At 36.2% G+C, this 19708-nt stretch overlaps 1 protein-coding gene across 5 annotated transcripts in view; it reads left to right on the top strand.

Annotated features, from left to right (window-relative positions):
- The window catches only part of Nbeal1 (neurobeachin like 1), a 151281-nt gene that overhangs the window by 44891 nt on the left and 86682 nt on the right, over positions 1-19708 (top strand). For 3 of the 5 annotated variants that reach the window (XM_048344927.1, XM_048344926.1, XM_048344925.1), the window contains exons 9-16: positions 223-529; positions 3817-3923; positions 12713-12799; positions 14960-15043; positions 16577-16675; positions 16768-17348; positions 18039-18171; positions 19028-19147. In XM_048344927.1, the coding sequence (XP_048200884.1) occupies positions 223-529; positions 3817-3923; positions 12713-12799; positions 14960-15043; positions 16577-16675; positions 16768-17348; positions 18039-18171; positions 19028-19147 (1518 nt within the window). The remainder of the gene's footprint in view (positions 1-222; positions 530-3816; positions 3924-12712; positions 12800-14959; positions 15044-16576; positions 16676-16767; positions 17349-18038; positions 18172-19027; positions 19148-19708) is intronic. The other 2 variants (XM_048344930.1, XM_048344929.1) reach the window with 1 other exon arrangement.

Raw genomic sequence — 19708 nt, 5'->3', positions numbered from 1 at the left:
GATAGAAAGACATCCCATGCCTATGGGTTGGCAAAGGTAACATCATGAAAATGATCATACTGTCACAAGAGAAATACAAATTCAATTCAGTACCCATCAAAATTACCTCAGTAGCCTCTCCCTGAACAAGAGAAAGTTGCCCGTGGTCTTACAAATTCTCTTGTTATTGCAAACACATAGAACTTCATTTAGATTTTATTTTTATTATTCTTACTATTTCAGAAAAATGCTTTGCAAGCAATTTCTCCAGCTACAATGGAAGTTCTTATGCGGATTTTGGCAGATTGTGATTCTTGGGAGGACAGAGATCTGGAAGAAGTGGGGAGGAAGGTAGAACTAACTCTGAAGTGCCTTACAGAAGTTGTACATATCCTTCTCACTAGTAGCTCTGACCAACGTCAAGTGGAAACCAGTACTATTCTGGAGAACTATTTTAAGTTCCTCAATTCAGACCATTCTGCTTTACCTAATAAAAAGAGATCCAGACAGTGGGAAAGCCGATTTATAGCTTTGCAGATCAAAATGCTGAGTAAGTATTTGGTAAAAAAATTTTTTTTTTCTCTGAGTCTGTTTTTGTTGTTGTTGTTGGTTATGTGGCTTGAAATCTAGGCCTGGGTCCTTTCCCTGAGTTCTTTTTGCTCAAGGCTAGCACTCTGCCACTTTGAGCCACAGCTTCCAGCTTTTTGTGGTTAATTGGAGATATGACTCACAGAATTTCCTGCCTGGGCTGTCTTTGAACCATGATCCTTAGATCTTAGTTTCCCAAGTAACTAGAATTACAGGTATGAACAACTGAGGCTGGCAGTTGACTGACTTCCTTCCTTCCTTCCTTCCTTCCTTCCTTCCTTCCTTCCTTCCTTCCTTCCTTCCTTCCTTCCTTCCTCCCTCCCTCCCTCCCTCCCTCCCTCCCTCCCTCCCTCCCTCCCTCCCTGCCGCCCTCCTGCCCTTCCTCCCTTCCTCTCTTTCTTTCTCTTTCTCTCTTTCTTTGTTGGTCATGAGGCTTAAACTGAGGGCCTGAGTGCTGTCCTTGAGCTCTTCTGCTCAAGGATAGCACTCTACTACTTTGAGCCACAGCACCTCTTCTGGCTTTCTGGTGGTTAATTGGAGATAAGAGTCTCAAGGACTTTTCTTCCTGGGCTGGTTTTGAACTGTGATCCTCATAACTCAGCCTCCTGAGTAGCTAGGATTACAGATATGAGCTAGCAGTGCCTGACCAGAATCTGTTTTTTTTTTTTTTTGCCAGTCCTGGGCCTTGGACTCAGGGCCTGAGCACTGTCCCTGGCTTCTTCCCGCTCAAGGCTAGCACTCTGCCTCTTGAGCCACAGCACCGCTTCTGGCCGTTTTTTCTGTATATGTCGTGCTGGGGAATCAAACCTAGGGCCTCGTGTACCCGAGGCAGGCACTCTTGCCACTAGGCTATATCCCCATCCCCTGTTTTTTTTTTTTAATATTTCTTTCTTTGAAATACCAGGCTGTTGTATTAAAGGTATTAATTGTTTAATTCAGATAACATGACTATTCATAGATTTTTGACTTCCAAATAATTAACATAGAATTGATTTGAAAGTGCAGTCTGCCTGGCACTGGTGGTACACCCATGTAATCTTAACTATTCAGAATGTTGACATCTGCATATTGAAGTTCAAAGCCAGTCTGGGTAGGAGAATCTATGAGCTTTTTTCTTTTCTTTTTTGTCAGTTGTGGGGCTTGAACTCAGGGCCTAGGCACTGTCTGTAAGCCTCTTTGTGCTCAAGGCTAGTGCTTTATGGTTTGAACCATAGCACCACTTCTGGTTTTTGAATGGTTCATTGGAAATAAGAGTCTCACAGAGACTTTTCTGTCTGTCTGGCTTCCAAACACAATCCTCTGCAGAATAGCTAGGAGGATTACAGGTGTAGGCCCCTGGTCCCCAGCTATCCATGAGTTTTTTTCTTTAATCTCCAATTAATTACCAAAAGCTGGAAGTAGAACTGTGGCTCAAGTGGCAAGGCACTAGCCTTCAGCAAAAAAATCTCAAGGACTGTGCTCAGGCCCTGAATTCAAGCCCCAGAACATACACAAGAAAAGGAAAGGAAAAAAAAAAGAAAAGAGAACAAGGAAGGAAGGAAAGAAGGAATGAACGGAGGGAGGAAGGAAGGATAATCCTTTGAAAATATCAATAACAAAAAAAAAAAAACCAGCCACGACTTTGAAATTTTAAGGTAACTAACTTATCAGAAAGTGCCTCCTTTCATAGTCTTTTTCTTTTTTTCTTTTTTTCTTTTTTTTTGGCCAGTCCTGGGCCTTGGACTCAGGGCCTGAGCACTGTCCCTGGCTTCTTCCCGCTCAAGGCTAGCACTCTGCCACTTGAGCCACAGCGCCGCTTCTGGCCGTTTTCTGTATATGTGGTGCTGGGGAATCGAACCTAGGGCCTCGTGTATCCGAGGCAGGCACTCTTGCCACTAGGCTATATCCCCAGCCCCTTTCATAGTCTTTTTCATAGTCATTTTTTTTTGGGGGGGGCAGTCTTGGGGCTTGAACTCAGCCTAGGCACCATTCCTGAGCTTCTTTTGCTCAAGGGTAGTACTCTATCACTTGATCGACAGTACCACTTCCAGCTTTTTCTGTTTAGGTGGTACTGAGGGCTTCATGCGTGCTAGGCAAGCACTCTACCCCTAAGCCACATTTCCAGCCCTTATACTCTTTTACTTGAATTAAAATTTGGTATGTCTATCTGTAACATTTCTCTACTGTAGAGGTTTCTTCTATTCTAGAAGGCTTATGTTTTGTTTTTCCTCAGCGCTTCTCTTTTTATCAGTATTGTTTTTGGGTTTTGTTCCTTTGTTCTCTCTCTCTCTTTCTTTCTCTCTCCCCCCTCCTTCCTCCTCTCTCTGTCTTTGTTTCCCTTTCTCTCTCCTTCCTTCTTTCTCATTCTCTCTCTACATCTCTACATACACACACACACACACACACACACACACACACACACACACACCTCTGCTTTTCAAGATCCCTCAGCAATATATATCATTTTTTGTTGGAAGTACCACATTAAATTACTAACAAGCTATTATTTAATAATATTTGTATTTATTTTTTATACAAATAAACTATTGACATTGCAGCGAAGCTAGGAAGTTCAGGTAAATAAAAAGAAAATTTCAAAAAGCAAAAGTTCTTAGCTAACATGTATATGTATCAATTTAGAAATAATTGGACATCAAAATCTTGTCAAATGTTCCAATATATTTGCTCAATATATTTGAGAATAGTCTCATAGAGTATTTTAAAAATCTTTTGTTACATTATAGCATGCCATATTTTGTAATATTCTAAACTGAAAGTTTGTAAATAAGTTTGAGTCTATATTTCATGGACTTGTTTTTTGTTTAGAAGCTAAAACATAGACATATTGCCTATTCCAGATGTCCTTTGATTTCTAGGTAGGAATAATCCACTAGTAGTAAATGAGAGCAAAATAATATCATTTTCATGCCTGTATGTTAATCATATAATGTATTAATGAGGCTGTTTATCAAACATCACTAGTTACTGCTGACACAACAGTTGGTTATACTTGAGTATTGTGATAGAAGATTAACTACATAAGTCTCTGGGAGATACATGTCAGTCTGTGTAATATTTAAACATTTAAAATGTTAAACATACATAATTTGAACATTGTATATTATGAAGTATGAAAATGTTCCCTTTGGTATCACCTAATAATTACAATATGGTTTTCTGCTTCAGATCTGTATCCTAATTAATTTACATCTGTCCTATCAACTAAAAAAACTTAAATTTAAATGGATTATTTTGTTTTTATTTTTCTAGATACCATCACAGCCATGCTAGATTGTACAGATAGGCCTGTTCTTCAGGCCATTTTTCTTAACAGTAATTGCTTTGAACATCTCATACGACTGCTACAGAACTGCAAGGTATTGTGCTGTTATTATTTGTATTGTCTTTGATTGTAAGAAACTTATTTTGAGGGGCAGGGAATATGGCCTAGTGGCAAGAGTGCTTGCCTCTATACATGAAGCCCTGGGTTTGATTCCCTAGCACCACATATATAGAAAACGGCCAGAAGTGGCGCTGTGGCTCAAGTGGCAGAGTGCTACAGCCTTGAGCAAAAAGAAGCCAGGGACAGTGCTCAGGTCTGACTCAGGACTGGCAAAAAAAAAAAAAAAAAGAAACTTATTTTGAGTGAAATTTGAGCATATTATTACTAGACTCTTGTTTTTGACTTTTATTATGTAATCAATTTTTATCTTAGTTGGGACTAGATTTGTATCATTTATAATTACCTAAATACATTCAGTAATAAAACTAAAATATATTTTTTTATTTGGTGAATATTTAAGTTTGTGAGATATTTTATTTTCCATTTCATCAAGGAATATAATTGAGATACTTTAAAGTCTTAGTTGCTTCTAATTTCTTGCCTGGTTATTGTATAAAGGCTACCTCTGAGGCAATCTCGTTTTATTTCCATGTGTTTCTTGAAGTACTCTCTCTCTTCTACCAGCTTGGAAACCTGACAATCTAGCCTATGCATATGCATGTCAGTGATTGTAGGAAATGTTGGATAAAGCATATGGTTTGCTTTGGTGGATTACTCAAACTTATTATTCATCTTGAATTGTGTATCATTAACTGTGTAATTTGTTTTTGTATAGAAATGGGTTTTTAGTCAAGTAAACAGATTTGTTTTGACAAGTATTTATTGTATACCATCTACATGTCAGACACTGTTCTCAGCCTATTGATAATTAAAACCAAACCAAAACAAAAGAACAAAACAAAATTCCAGCCCTCTAGAAAATTACATTTTGGAGTAGGCCAAAACAATAAGAAACCAAAAATGTCTAGAACAGATGATGGTAAATGACAAAGAAATACTGAAGAGAGGCCTCAACATTCACAACAAGGAAGAGATACTATTTTATAGATACTATTTTATTGCAGGTTGATTAGGAAAAGGCTCTAAGGGAACATTTGAGCAAACATGATTACAAAATGAATGATTTAAGCTGTAGAGTATCAGATCATACTAGTCAGAGAGAACTTCAAAGTTCCTGAAGTGATAGCACTCTTCCTATATTTGAGGAGCAATAATAAGTAGGCTATGTGACCGAAGACAAAATCACAGAAGGAACCAAATTAGATATTCTTGCAGACTTTTATATTGATCTTTAGAAGCAGGAAACTAGTAGAAAGTTTGAGTTGAAGATGATATGGCTTGATTTACATTTTCAAAGATAACTGTAAGCTGAATATAATGGCACCTCGCTGTACTCCCAGCTTCTTGGGGAGCTGAGACAAAATGATTCATTGAGCCTTGACAACAATAAGACCCCTTCTCTTAAAGAAGAGGAGGAGAAAAAAGAGAGACAGAGGAGAAAATCAATCACTGTCTTCTTGCTTCAGTTCTCCCATAGAGACAAATTAAAAAAGAAAAGAAAGGGGGCTGGGGATATGGCCTAGTGGCAAGAGTGCCTGCCTCATATACATGAGGCCCTGGGTTCGATTCCCCAGCACCACATATACAGAAAATGGCCAGAAGTGGTGCGGTGGCTCAAGTGGCAGAGTGCTAGCCTTGAGCAAAAAGAAGCCAGGGACAGTGCTCAGGCCCTGAGTCCAAGCCCCAGGACTGGCAAAAAAAAAAAAAAAGAAAAAAAAGAAAAGAAAAACAAAGAGCTGGGGGTGTGGCTTCAGTGGTGGAGAACCTGTCTAGCAAGCACAAAACCTAAATTCAAACCTCTGTAGGACTCCAAACCAAAAAGAGAAAGAAAAGATCTGGAGGGTTACAGTTAAATGCCAGCCCAGATAAAGAGCTAGTGATACCTCATCTCAAGAAACCAACTAGGTATAGGATTATATGCCTGTTTTCTTTGCTGTGTGGGTGGTTTATGTGGGAAGAGTGCATTGTAATACTCTTTCAAAAAAATTACTAAACCAGAAAGGGATAGGGTTGTGTTCAAGTGGTAGAGTGCCTAGCCAGTGTGAGGCTCAGAGCTCAAACTCCCATTACCTTAAAAAAACAAAACAACAACAAAAAAGAGGACTTGGGCTACTGTGGAAGAAGAGAAACTATTTTTTGTTTTTGAAAACTACTGGAAAATTTAGACCAGAATTGAATGGCTTTACGTATGTATGACTTTTATGATCAAACTATAGATTATGTCTGCATTAAGTTACTAGAGGGTATTTGGTTACTATAGGCTTTATTTATTTACTTGTTTGTTGGTTTCTCTAGTCAATACAGTGTTGGGGCTCAAACCAACCTTGTGTATGCTTGGGAAGCACTCATCACTGATCTATAACACCAAACCAGACTTTTTCTTTTTAAAAAATTATGTTATATTAAAAACATCTGTAGAAACTCTAGATAAGTCTAGGTAAGCTAATTTCCAAATATGTAGATGTATAAAATATAAAACCCCAAAATATTTTCTGAAAATTTTAAATAAAAAGTACCCGATTTAAGTTTGAGAATGCGTCTCAGTGGTAAAACACTTGCCTGACATTTTCTCTCCCTAGTATCCTCCCATTCCAAAAAATCTGACTCTTTGGCTAGACTTTGTACATTTCCTGTTAATATTCTTAGCTATTTTTTATTCTTGTATATGATCTTCAATGTTAATAAATGTAACATTTTACTAACATGAGTATTATCTTTGTTTATGAATGTACTTGTGGCTTTAAGTGAATACTTAAATAGGTTAGAAATTTACGTTATTCATATGTTCATTTAACTGTCATTAGAAATTAATTCTAGTTCTGAGAGCCTCCTTTGATTCATTTTTAGTTTCTAGGTTTTCTATTGTATGAAGATATGCATTTTTTTTCTTTTTGTACCAGTATCTGGTCTTGAACTCAGGATCATTCAGTCTCACTTGTCTCGTGATTGGTGCTCCACTCGAATCATGTTTCCACCCTGGCATTTTGCTGGTTAGTTGGAAATGGAGTCTCATGGATTTTTCTGTCCTGGCTGGCTTCTGTCCTTGATTCTCCAGGTCTCAGCCTGTAAAGTAGCTAGGATTACGTGAGTGAGTCACCAATGCCTGGCTTTTGGTAACGTTTTTTACCAGAAGCCTGTAATGTGTCATAATGGGCAAATAGTATTCTTCCCTGAAGAATTATTCCCTTGCCTTATCATTCTTTCACTTTTTACCCTATTTTGCATGACATTTTAGTGTTTTAAAAGTATAGCTTCTCCCATCATTTATATCATCACTATGAGATGGATATTTATATTAATTTCCATAAATAATGATAAAACTTGCCTTACTCTGAAAGCCTTTTCTCTGATGAACTTTTTTTTAAAGATAGAAGTTCATATCTCTAAAATATAAATATTGCTTTTACATTAAATGTACATTGGAATGTTTTCTACAAATATTTAGCTGAAAAAATGAGAAAAATGTTGGGTGAGGTAATTTTTTCAGAGAGGGCAGTAATGAGATTTGAGCTTCAGTTCTCTGACTTGCTAGTTCGTACTCTATCCCTTGAGCCACACTCCCAGCTCTTTTTAATTTTTAGTTATTTTTCATGTAGTCTCTTGTTTTCCTGAGGCCACAGAGCCTCCGATATATCTAGGACCATGGGTACAAACACCATGCCCAGTTTATTGATTGAGATGGGGCAAGGCTCTCACTAACTTTTTGCTCAGACTAGCCTTGAACCACAACCCTGTACAGGTATGAGCTACTGTATCCAGCCTTTATCAAGTTTGTTATTATTGAGTAAGAATTTTTTGTTGGGGCTGGGAATATGGCCTAGTGGCAAGAGTGCTTGCCTCCTACACATGAAGCTCTAGGTTCGATTCCCCAGCACCACATATATGGAAAACGGCCAGAAGGGGCGCTGTGGCTCAGGTGGCAGAGTGCTAGCCTTGAGCCGGAAGAAGCCAGGGATGGTGCTCAGGCCCTGAGTCCAAGGCCCCGGACTGGCCAAAAAAAAAAAAAAGAATTTTTTGTTGTTGTGCATTATTAAAATGTTATGTGAGGGAAAAAATGTTACATGAGCCTTTGATGCATATAGTCATGTACTTTCTTCTTTTTTTTTTCTTGAATCGACTGAGTGGGCTCATGTCCCAAACACTCACAGCCAGTTACTTACTTTTTATAACAAGTTAAGATGTTTTGTTTTCATGTCCTGTGATTTTAGTGCATATACAAATCTACGATGCTATATTAAGTTTAGTGCTAAAATTTACTTAACAATTCCCTATTGAGAGATACTTAGTTTTTTTTTGGTTTTCACATTAAGTATTTCAAGTTCTTTAAATTGAATTACTTGTCATAGAATATAAACTTGTTTTTTTTTCTCAAATTTTTATTATCAAACTGATGTACAGAGAGGTTACAGTTTCATACGTTAGGAATTGGATACATTTCTTGTACTGTTTGTTACCTTGTCCCACATACCCCCCTTCCCCCTCCCCCTTACCCTTTCCCCCCCCTGAGGTGTTCAGTTCACTTACACCAAACAGTTTTGCAAGTATTGCTTTTGTAGTTGTTTTTCTTTTTTTACCCTGTGTCTCTCAATTTTGGTATTCTCTTTCAATTTCCTAGTTCCAATACCAGTATACACGGTTTCCAATATACTCAGATAAGATTACAGAAATAGTGTAGGTACAACCACAGGAAGGTGATACAAGAACATCATCAATAGTAGAAGCTACAGATATCTACACATGGGACGTTGAAAGTAGTTACAACTGTGATATAACAATTGTCTCCATAACATGGAGTTCATTTCACTTAGCATCATCCTTAGGTGTTCATAAGGGTATAGCTATTGGGCCTTGTGATGCTCTGCTATGACTTGCCTAAACCTGTACTAATTATTCCCAATAAGGGAGACCATAGAGTCCATGTTTCTTTGGGTCTGGCTCACTTCACTTAGTGTAATTTTTTCCAAGTCCTTCCATTTCCTTACAAATGGGACAATGTCATTCTTTCTGATAGAGGCATAAAATTCCATTGTGTATATGTACCACATTTTCCTGATCCATTCGTCTACTGAGGGGCATCTGGGTTGGTTCCAGATTCTCGCTATGACAAATTGTGCTGCAATGAACATCGTTGTGCTATAAACTTGTTTTTTTTTTTAAATTAGGGAGCACAGTATAAAAATGAAGTAACAGCTAACTGCCAATGTACAGACGTAAAAGATAAAGTTCTTGATATATGCTGCCAGTTTGTTTTTGCTTTTTTGAAACCTATTTATGCATTTAACAGCATTGTTTTAAAATACATGACTTATGTCTCTGCTAATTATATCATCTATCCATGTGTTCATGATGTTATTAGAACTTAGAGAGTTTCTTGTCAGGCTGTGCAAATCAAATTCATAAGGCTTGTTCCTTTATATTTGTGTTATTTCAGGTATTTCTTTCATGAGACTTCTTAGTTTAAAAAAAATCACTAGGGATTGATTCTGGAAGAATGTTCCAGATAAGGATTGTAGTATCAACTCTTTGACTTTATTTACATTGTTAGGAGTATTTGTGTCACTGCACTGGTTACCTTGTAGTAATATAGCAAAAAGTAGCATAAGACAGTAAAGGAAATATTGATGATGTAAATACTAATGAGTTTTCTCAAAGACATCAAAGCTCCCAAGTCTCAAAGCATAGTTAATATGTCTTTATTCACTACCTTTTAAATATGGTTTATGATGAAAAAAGTCCTACTGTGATGAAAAAGCATAACAAATTTTGATAAAGTATTTTGATTGTGGCTGGGCTCTGGTGGCTCAGTTCTATAATCCTAGCTACTCAGGAAGCTGAGATCTGAGGATCACAGTTCAAAGCCAGACTGAGCAGGAAAGCCCATGAGACTTTTATCTCTAATTAACCACCAGAAAGCTGGATATGGAGTTGTGGCTCAAAGTGGTAGAGTGCTAACCCTGAGCAAAAAGGGCTCAGGAACAGCACCTGTGCCCTGCATCCAAGTCCCACAACCCACAAAAATTTTTTTTTTAATTTAATTGTTGTAAAACAGTATGGCTTTATTAGTTTTAAAGCTGCAGGCCACAACATCTAACTTGTTGGTTGCCATGGTAGCGGGAAGAGGTCTTGCTAATTTTTTTTTTTTTGCCTAGATTTTCCTTAAACCACAGGCCTTCTGTTCTCTGTCTTCTAAGTAGCTGGGATACATGTGTATGCTACCACACCCAGCATTACTATTGAATATGTGGACTGTCATTAACTGGAATGCCATTATGGAGCCAAAGTGTCTATTTTTTCTTTCTACTATATTATAGGCCAAAGTTTCTCATAATTTTTATCTGGAAACTTGCAGAAAAATCATCAAGGCTTTCTAAAAATTAATTATCTGATATTACTTACTATATTTTTGAAACAAGAAGTGCTAGAAAAGAAACCCATTTTAGAGAAGAGAGTTAGGCTCTACTCAGTTGGAAGACAATTATTTTGTTTAAACATTCAGACCCTTTAGAAATACTGACTTTAAAGCTGAAAATGTCATATGCAATTAATGAATCATACAGAAAACCTTAACCTGTATGCAGGCATTTTCCACAGAGTATTTTTGCATGAGATTCACTGACCAATAAAGTATGCATTAATTTCCTAAGGATTTGTGTAAAAGCTTTTGGGTAAAATGAGTTACATCATAACGTAAATTACTTAAAATATGATAGCAGGAAATTATACATTTAACTTTTACGGTAGATATTAGGAATGTTAAACATAACAATATTTTATTATATTGCCAGGATATGATTTGAATCAACTCAGAATTGTAAAAAACTGTCCAAAGATATGTGAGTTAAACGAAAACAAAAAGCATTTCTTTTATAGTGGCACAAAAAGAGGTTTAATGGCTGGGTATGTGGCTTAGTGGTAGAGTGCTTGCCTAGCATGCATGAATCCCTGGATTTGATTCCTCAGCACCACATAAACAGAAAAAGCTGGAAGTGGTACTGTGGCTCAAGTGGTAGTGCTAGCCTTGAGCAAAAGAAGCTCAGTGACAGTGCCCAGACCCTGAGTTCAAGTCCCAGGACTGGCAAAAAAAAAAAAAAAGAGAGAGAGAGATTCAAAATCATCTCATTGAATTTAGGACTCTATTAAAATAAGATTGCTAGATTGCTGGATTGTTTTCCAGAAAGACTGCTTTATTTTCTTTCAGTACTGAGAAGTTACCCAGGACCTTATACATTCTAGATAAGTGCTTTGCCACAGGGCTGCATCCTCAGCAAAAGGCTACTCAGTTATTTTCTTCAGGTGCATCTGAGCATCTCTATTCGTTTGCATCTCAATAATATGGAATTATTATTAATGATAATATTTTTTTGAGACAGGGTCTTCTCATTGTGGACCAGACTGGTCTAAAGCTCCTGATCTTCCTGCCTCAGACTCCCAAGTGCTGGGATTATAGGCTTGGACTATCATCCCCTGCTGAAACTGTATTTTTTGAAATCTTTGCTAATAATAGCAGCTTTCATTTATTAAATGTCTGGTATATGTCCGAGACCATGTGAGTAAATGAGCACAGATGGTGTCATATAATTTCCAGTGCTACTTAGTGAGATATTATTCTTCAATGTGGGGAAAACAAGGAGGAATTAAGTAGTTGGAGGAATTAAGTAGTTCTCTTTTAAATTAGCCAGATAAAAAGCAACAAATACACCCAAGTCTCTGATTCTAATTGTTACATTAAGTTTTTCATGTGTTATAAGTAAAAACTTATTTCTGTTCTATTTACTCCCAATTGAATTTCCTTTTTCTTTCAGTACTGAGGGTTGACTTTGCTTACACTTGCTAACAAAGTGCCCTGCCACTTGAGCTACATCCCCAGTCCTTTTGCTTTTAGTTGTTTTCTACCTCTCCCACTTGATAGTATCTCACTTTTACCCTGGCTGACTTCCCAACAGTGAACTTCCTATTTTTGCCTCCTTGAGATGTGACTCTTAGACCTGGTTTATGTTTGGGGTAAAGTTTCATCAGCTTTTGTCTAAGCTGGCCTTGAATTTCAATCCTCTCACCTCCATTTCCTGAGTAGGTGGGATTACAGGCATATACCACTATGCCTGGCTCTGAATGATCTTGCTCTTTATCAAAATATGTTGCAAAGGTCAAATCATTGGGATGTTGAGTTTCTATACTGAAACTAAAATTCTTAATTTTTGTTATTTTCACTTAAAAGAGGACAGAATTAAACTCTTGACAGTTTTGAAGAGTATTGTTAGACAGTATTTTAACAAGATATGTATGTAGTCAGATAAATCTGAGAAATGCTGCATCCCTCAAGCCACACTTTAGTCCATTTGAGATCTGAGAAGTATTTCTGGAAAGAAATAAACCTTTTTAGTTAGTTTAGTCGTATTTCACAAACTTACCTAAGTGCATTATTTACTGTATAGTATCTTCATCTTAATACTACCTTTCCTTTTCTGTGAGGCATTTTTGGCTGTTTCTTTAAGAAGTTAGAAATATGGACCAGATTTTAATTAATACTGTTTTACTAACTTTGAGTTATAAAGGAAAAGCTTGTCTATAATTATTAATCATATAGTATATAAACATAGTAGTTTGTTATCCAAGACACAAATAATCAACAATTCCTGGAAGTGATATCCTTCACAAGAAGATTCTTGGCTTTCAAGAGACATGGGAATCCACTTAGGCTCCATTCTGCTTGTAGGTAACAATTTAATGTAATGTCTCCATTATTCTTGTCTCTGTTTTTAACAGCTACTTTTAAATGCTAACAATAAGGTGGCAGACAAGAACGAGAAAGACCTTGCCAACAAATTACTGACAGAAATGAATGAGGACCAGGTATCTACAAAGCCTGCATCTTGTTTCAACTGAAGTCCAAAATCAGTCATTGGGAATAACTATTCCTGTGCTTTTCTTCTCATTTCTTAACATACATAAACATTATCTAATCTTAATATTCATAAATTATTTTTCAAAGTTAGTTAAAATTAACATAAAATTGCTCTCATCTAAAAGTTAAATATCTTAATGGGTGAAATTGAACAATCAGTACTCTATCTGAATGTGTGTTCTTTTCCATTTGAGAAGATACAAAGTACAGGAATGGGGCCCCAGTATCAATACCAATCACCTGGTGACAACATCATAGTTTGGGGGCTGCCTTTTCTAAGCACTGTGGTGTACTGGGATCTTAGGGCCTTTTGAATATGTATGGTCATTTTTAATACCTTGATTCTGTGCTTCTTATTGACAAGTAATGATTATAATTCAATGGACAACCTGATTCTTGGAGGAAGGGAAGAAAATGCTAAATTTTTTGAATGTTAAATTGAGCATACAACATGACATTTTTTCTACTGAAAAATTCAACTGTATGTGTGTATAGTAAAGCAAAATATATCATTTATGATGCTTCTCACAGTATATTAGGTCAATTACTTTATTCTAAAAATACCTATAAAATTACTCTCATTTTTCTCCCTAAAGTGTTTGTGAGACTTATATGACTTTTATTAACATTATCTTAATGTCCAGGTTTATAGAGTAGTTGTATAAAAGAGACTGTAATATGATTTATTATCTTTTGTTCTACATGTGAAATATAAATACACAGAGTAATGTTTTAGATATCTCCATAAGTGTTTAGTTTCAAGGCCTACTTATATGAGTTACTAAAATAATTATAAAAGTCTCATGGACACTATAACATTATAATTCTAAATGCCAGATATAATGAAGTCTTTTGGGCTTATTCTTAGATAAAGTTGAACAGAGATTCTATTTGTATGAAATTTTGTATTCATAATGTTTAAAAATACTGTAATATGTTTATTATATGTAATATTTATAATACATAATACTTAAGCAACACGAAACCCTACTATTCTAGATTAATACCCAAATCCTGGATTAAGTTACCTGAAATGATAAAGTGGTTTTTAACACCAGAATATCTAAATAGTTCCCTTTGTACTCACATTTGGTCTGCTGTGAGGTAGAGAGAAAGAAATCCTACAATGGAATGACTGGCTTCAGTTGGTAATACTGTTTTTCCTAAAGCAGATTTTCAGGACTGTTTGTTTTACAACTTTTCTTTTTTAGAACTGGGGTTTCCACTTGACCTCGTACTTGATGGGCAGGCATTCTACTGCTAGGCTTTGTTTTATTTTTCATGTTTTGTAATTTCCTACTCTTTTTTTAATAATTTCTTAATCTTCTTTATGCTTTAATAGTTTACTACATGTAATTGTTATGTTCTATTTTTACTATTTATGTTGGTTTGTAGATTTTCCTATACATGTACTGCCCCGAAATTGAACACGTCTTGTTCATGGTCTTTAACAATTATAGATAAATGGAGCCATATTTTAATTATCCAGTTGAATTTATGGCATTAAATTATGCCTTCTTCCAAATTGCACAGCACTTAATTTATAGATACTTCATTTTCTTTATCTTCATCAAAATTTGCACCTTATGTAAAAGTGGCTATCCCTTACTATCTGTAAGGATGACTATTAAATTATTAATTGGTATATGTACATACATTTCAGTTTTAATACAGAGTTTGGAATCTATGTGAGCCAGATTATTTTACCTATCTTATTATACATGCTGGCAGAGTTTAAATCTAAAAATTTCAAGTATATTTCAAAAGGGAAAATAAAACATTATAATATTTCTAATTCTATACCTCTCCCTTCCTCTTGAGATTGTCCATTAGTTTACAAAAGCATGTGTTGAGCTTGCTCTCTCTTTCTTAGAAGATTTAATGTAATGAGTGAATGTTGCCTTATCCTTCTTGATGTGAGTCTTGTCTTTTGTTAAATATGGAAATTTTCTTGCAGGTTATAGTGTTTTACAAATTCATTTTACATAAGAGGAATGTAATGCATGTGAAGTAATTACTTTTTCAGGTTTTCAGAACAAAGGTTTCCTAAGTGAAAAAAATATTGAACACATTTGTTAATATCTTTTTTTTTTTTCTTCATCTGGTAGGTGTTTCAGGGCCAGTTGGATTGTTTGGCAGTATCAACCATTCAGGCTCTGACAGCAGTAATGAACAAATCTCCAGCTGCTAAGGTAAAATATCTCTAAGCTTTAAAATGTCTTCATTTTACCAGTTTTCACAAGTAAATCTCAAAGTGATGTGAAAGAATACGATACACATGGCTTAATAATTGAAATGAACTAATTCACATGCTACCTCTTCTTAGTATAAGAATAATTTGCTGATTCTTTTAAAGGCAAAATCCTGGTGACACTTCAGAATTTTAACATATTGATCACTGGATTGCAAACTAATGTTAAAATTTCTATTTTGGTCAAAGAAATAAAGACAAAAAGAACAATAGAGAAACTAAATGAAACAAATTTTGAAAAGAAAATCAAGATTGACAAATCTTTAGGTAAACTAACCAGAAGAAAGTGGAAAACTCAATAAAATTATAGATGAAAAAGAAGATACAGGGCTGAGAATATGGCCTAGTGGCAAAAGTGCTTGCCTCATATACATGAAACCCTTGGTTCGATTCCCCAGCACCACATATATAGAAAAGGCCAGAAGTGGCACTGTGGTTCAAGTGGCAGAGTGCTAGCCTTGAGCAAAAAAGAAGCCAGGGACAGTGCTCAGGCCATGAGTCCAAGGCCCAAGACTGGCAAAAAAAAAAAAAAAAAGAAAAGAAAAGAAAGAGAAGATACAAAAAATACGGATGGAATTGCTTTTTTATACAAATACCAGTGAAATTCAGATCATTAGAGAATATTTTGAAAATGGATATTTCTACAAGCTTTAAAATGTAGAAATTGAAACATATTTAGGCGCACATGATATACTAATATTTAGTTCAGAGAATAGAAACAACTTAGAACTATCTATAACCATCAATGTAATTTTAGCAGTAATAAGGAATCTCCTAGCCAGGTGCTGATGGCTCATGCCTATAATCCTTGCTGTTCAGGAGGCTGGATCTGAGGATGATTCAGAGCCAGCCCAGCATTTATCTATAAACAATAAATTCTTTAACAGAGTTGTTAATGATTTCATTTCTTTTTCTTTTTCTTTTCAGTCTGGAGGCTTGAATTCAGGGCTTAGGTGCTGTGCTATTCCTGAGTTTTTTGTTTCAGGTTTAGTGTTTTGCCACTTTGAGCCACAGCACCATTTCCAGCTTTGGGGTAGTTAATTGGAGATAAGAGTCTAACTGACTTTCCTGCCTGAGCTGGCTTTGAACCATAATCCTCAAATCTCAGCATCCTGAGTAGCTAGGATTACAATCATGAGCCATGGTCACCCAGCTTGTTTTTCAGTATTGTATTTTGTTATAAACATTATTAGGAGGTATGCAAAATCTATTTTAAGATGAAATATGCCAGATTCAGTTGTACATGCCAGTAATCCAAGCTACTCTGGAAGCTGAAGCAGGAACATTGTAAGGTCTAGGATAACCTGAATCAACAGAGCAAGAATCTGCCTTAAATAGTAAATGAATATATGATTTAAGAGAACAAAACTTGAACCTATTACTTTACTTGACTACACCTAAATGTGTATTCAATATTTTAAATATTATTATAAACTTAATTCTTGTAAGTATGATATATTGTTTTCGACTCTAGGAAGTATTCAAAGAAAGAATTGGTTATTTACATATGTTTGAAGTTCTAAAATCTCTGGGTCAGCCATCACTGGAACTGCTTAAAGAACTTATGAATATGGTGAGTTTTTAGCTTCTATTAAAATGAAGAAGTTTTTGTTTATTCATTTCAAAAGTAGTCACTAAACTTTTATCTTTTATGTTGCTTTTCAGGCTGTAGAGGGTGATCACACTTCAGTTGGGATTTTGGGCATTAGTAATGTCCATCCTCTCTTGCTTCTTATCCAGTGGCTTCCAGAGCTAGAATCCCACGACCTGCAAATCTTCATTTCTGATTGGCTGAAAAGAATTTGTTGTATTAATAGGCAAAGTCGAACTACTTGTGTCAATGCAAACATGGGAATTAGAATAATTGAGACCCTTGAATCCCATTCTTCCCTTCATCGACTGTGTGCTGAGAACTTGATTGCAATCCATGGTTCCCTGGGAAGTCAGTCAGTAAGCTCAGAAGAAGTCCGTCGACTACTAAGATTGCTGAGAGTGGATGAATCTGCATGTATACACCCATACACCATTCCTGTGACTCGAGCGATCCTGACAATGGCCCGAAAACAAAGTCTAGAAAGTGCCCTTCAGTATTTTAATTTATCACACAGTATGGCAGGAATCTCTGTTCCTCCCATACAGAAATGGCCAGGGTCTGCATTTTCTTTCAGTGCTTGGTTTTGTTTAGATCAGGATCAGTTGACTCTTGGCATTGCTAGCAAAGGAGGAAAAAGAAAACAGTTATACAGGTAATGGTTCAAACTGTGGGATACTAACCTAAATTGTCAAAACCTAATATACTATAATTATCCTTTTTAGGAAAACATCTCTAGGAAAACATTGCTAAGTTTATAATTTTTCTCAAGACTTTTTTATTTGATCATACACAAATTTCATTGCAAACTGCTTTTGTGATAGTTAAATATCTCAGAAATTTTTCTGGAAATAAGGCTTATTCTTAAAAGGAGTAAAATTGTAGCCTGGCTCTGTTAGCTCACACCTGTGATCCTAGCTACTTAGGAGCCTGAAATCTGAGGATTGCAGTTCAAAGCTAACCCAGACAGGAAAGTTTGAGAGATTCTTATCTCCAACTAACCACCAAAAAGCCAAAAGTAGAACTGTGACTCAAAATGGAGCACAAAAGCTCAGGGACAATGCCCAGTCCCAGAGTTCAAGTCCCAGGACCAGCAAAAGAAAAAAATTACCATAAAAATAGAAAAGAAAGAAATAGTAATCTTCAGTACTATCACTGAAGATTGCACTAAAGATGTATACTTTTTTGTTGTTGTCAGTTGTGGGACTTGAACTCAAGACCTGGGTGCTGTCCCTGATTATAGGTGTGATTCCCCAGCACCTGGTCATTATAGTTTTATGTGCTTGAATGATAATGAAAATGACCAACTGTTTTCAAAAGTTTTGATAATAGATATTTTTCTTAGCTTTTTTACAGGAAGTGGCATGGGTTTTGAAGCTTTTATTACCCATTCAGGTATGTTGGTTGTGGCGGTGTGCACAAAAAGAGAATATGCAACAGTTCTCCTTCCTGACCACAGTTTCTGTGATTCCCTCTGGGTAAGGCTTAGGGCATCACATTTAAGATCGTGGTTCTTTCCTTAATCATTAAATTTTGTACATGTTTACCAAGGATTGGGGAGGTGATACTGGGTTTTGAACTTAAGATCTTGTGCTTGTGGTAGGCAGGTGCTGTACCACTTGAGCCCATTTTTGCTTTACTTACTTTTCAGAGAATGTCTTACATTTTTACTTGGTGCCTGCCTCAGACTTGATCATCCTGCTCCCTGTGCCTTCCCATACTGGGATCACAGGTGTGTGCTTCCACACCCGCAGTATTTGTGGAAATGGGGGAGGGGGGTCCCACTACCTTTTTGCCTGGTTGTCCTCAAACCATAGTCCTCCAGATGTCCATCTCCTGAATAGCTGGAATGTGCCAACTTTCTAATTCCTTCTGTTTTTTTTTTATTTTTAAGATAAAGCTTTCACTTTAAATTTCTGTAAATATAAAATTCATCTGTAAGGAAGTTGGTATTTACCACTGCTGTCAAATCCACAGCAATCATTTTTCTAAGTTTGAAAATTAACCACTAGTATTTCTTTAATGTTTTCTAGAATTTCTATTCAAAATGAAGTGTGAAAAATAACGCACTTCTATTGCCTTTCTAAAAATTAAAAAAATTGATTCTTAAAAATGTAGCCTTTGAAAATGCAGGAAAGACACTGTAATTTGCATTTTCTAGATAAGGCTTATATGTTTTTGTTAAATTACAGAAAAAATTGCTGTTTGTTAAGAACATAATTTTAATCATTTTATTGTTCTTTTCACATGAACAAGTTATAGAATAGCCCTCTGGAAATGTCATTCCAAAGACATAGTGTTATATTGCCTTTCAATGTATGTTTTATTTACCAGCACAATATAACAATTGTTCATATGCCTGGAAAAAGGCCCTTTGGTCAGAGTCTTGTCTATATCTATGACAATGGACAACAGAAAGTCTCTGCCCCTCTCAGATTTCCTGCCTTGAATGAAGTAAGTATATTTTACCTATTCTTTACAGACTTATCTGATTTGAGGACTCTTGAAAAGTTTCATTTTCCCCTAATTGTGTCCTCCATTTCTTTTCCAGTCCTGGGGCTTGAATTCAAGGCCTGAGCACTGTCCCTGGCTTCTTTTTGTTCAAGGCTAGCTTGCTACCACTTGAGCCACAGCGCCACTTCTGGCATTTTCTGTATCTGTGATGCTGAGGAATCAAACTCAGCGTTTCATGCATCCTACACAAGCATTCCACCGCTTACTAAGCCACCTTCCCAGCCCAAAGCTTTTAGACTCTCTTTTTTTTTGCCAGTCCTGGAACTTGAACTCAGGGCCAGACCACTGTCTCTGACTTCTTTTTTTTTTTTTGCTCAAGGCTAGCACTCTACCACTTGAGCCACAGCATCACTTCTGTCTTTTTCTATATATGTTGTGCTGAGGAATCGAACCCAGGGCTTCATGTATGCAAGGCAAGCACTTTACCACTAGTCCATATTCCCAGCCCCCTAAATTTTTAAAAAATGGGTTCTGTATACTAAGATACAGTTGATTAATATT

This window comes from Perognathus longimembris, chromosome 4, assembly GCF_023159225.1.
Source record: "Perognathus longimembris pacificus isolate PPM17 chromosome 4, ASM2315922v1, whole genome shotgun sequence".
NCBI classification, from domain to species: Eukaryota; Metazoa; Chordata; class Mammalia; order Rodentia; family Heteromyidae; genus Perognathus; species Perognathus longimembris.
The sequence above is the reverse complement of the archived record's forward strand: the minus strand, read 5'-3'. Positions and strand labels throughout refer to the sequence as shown.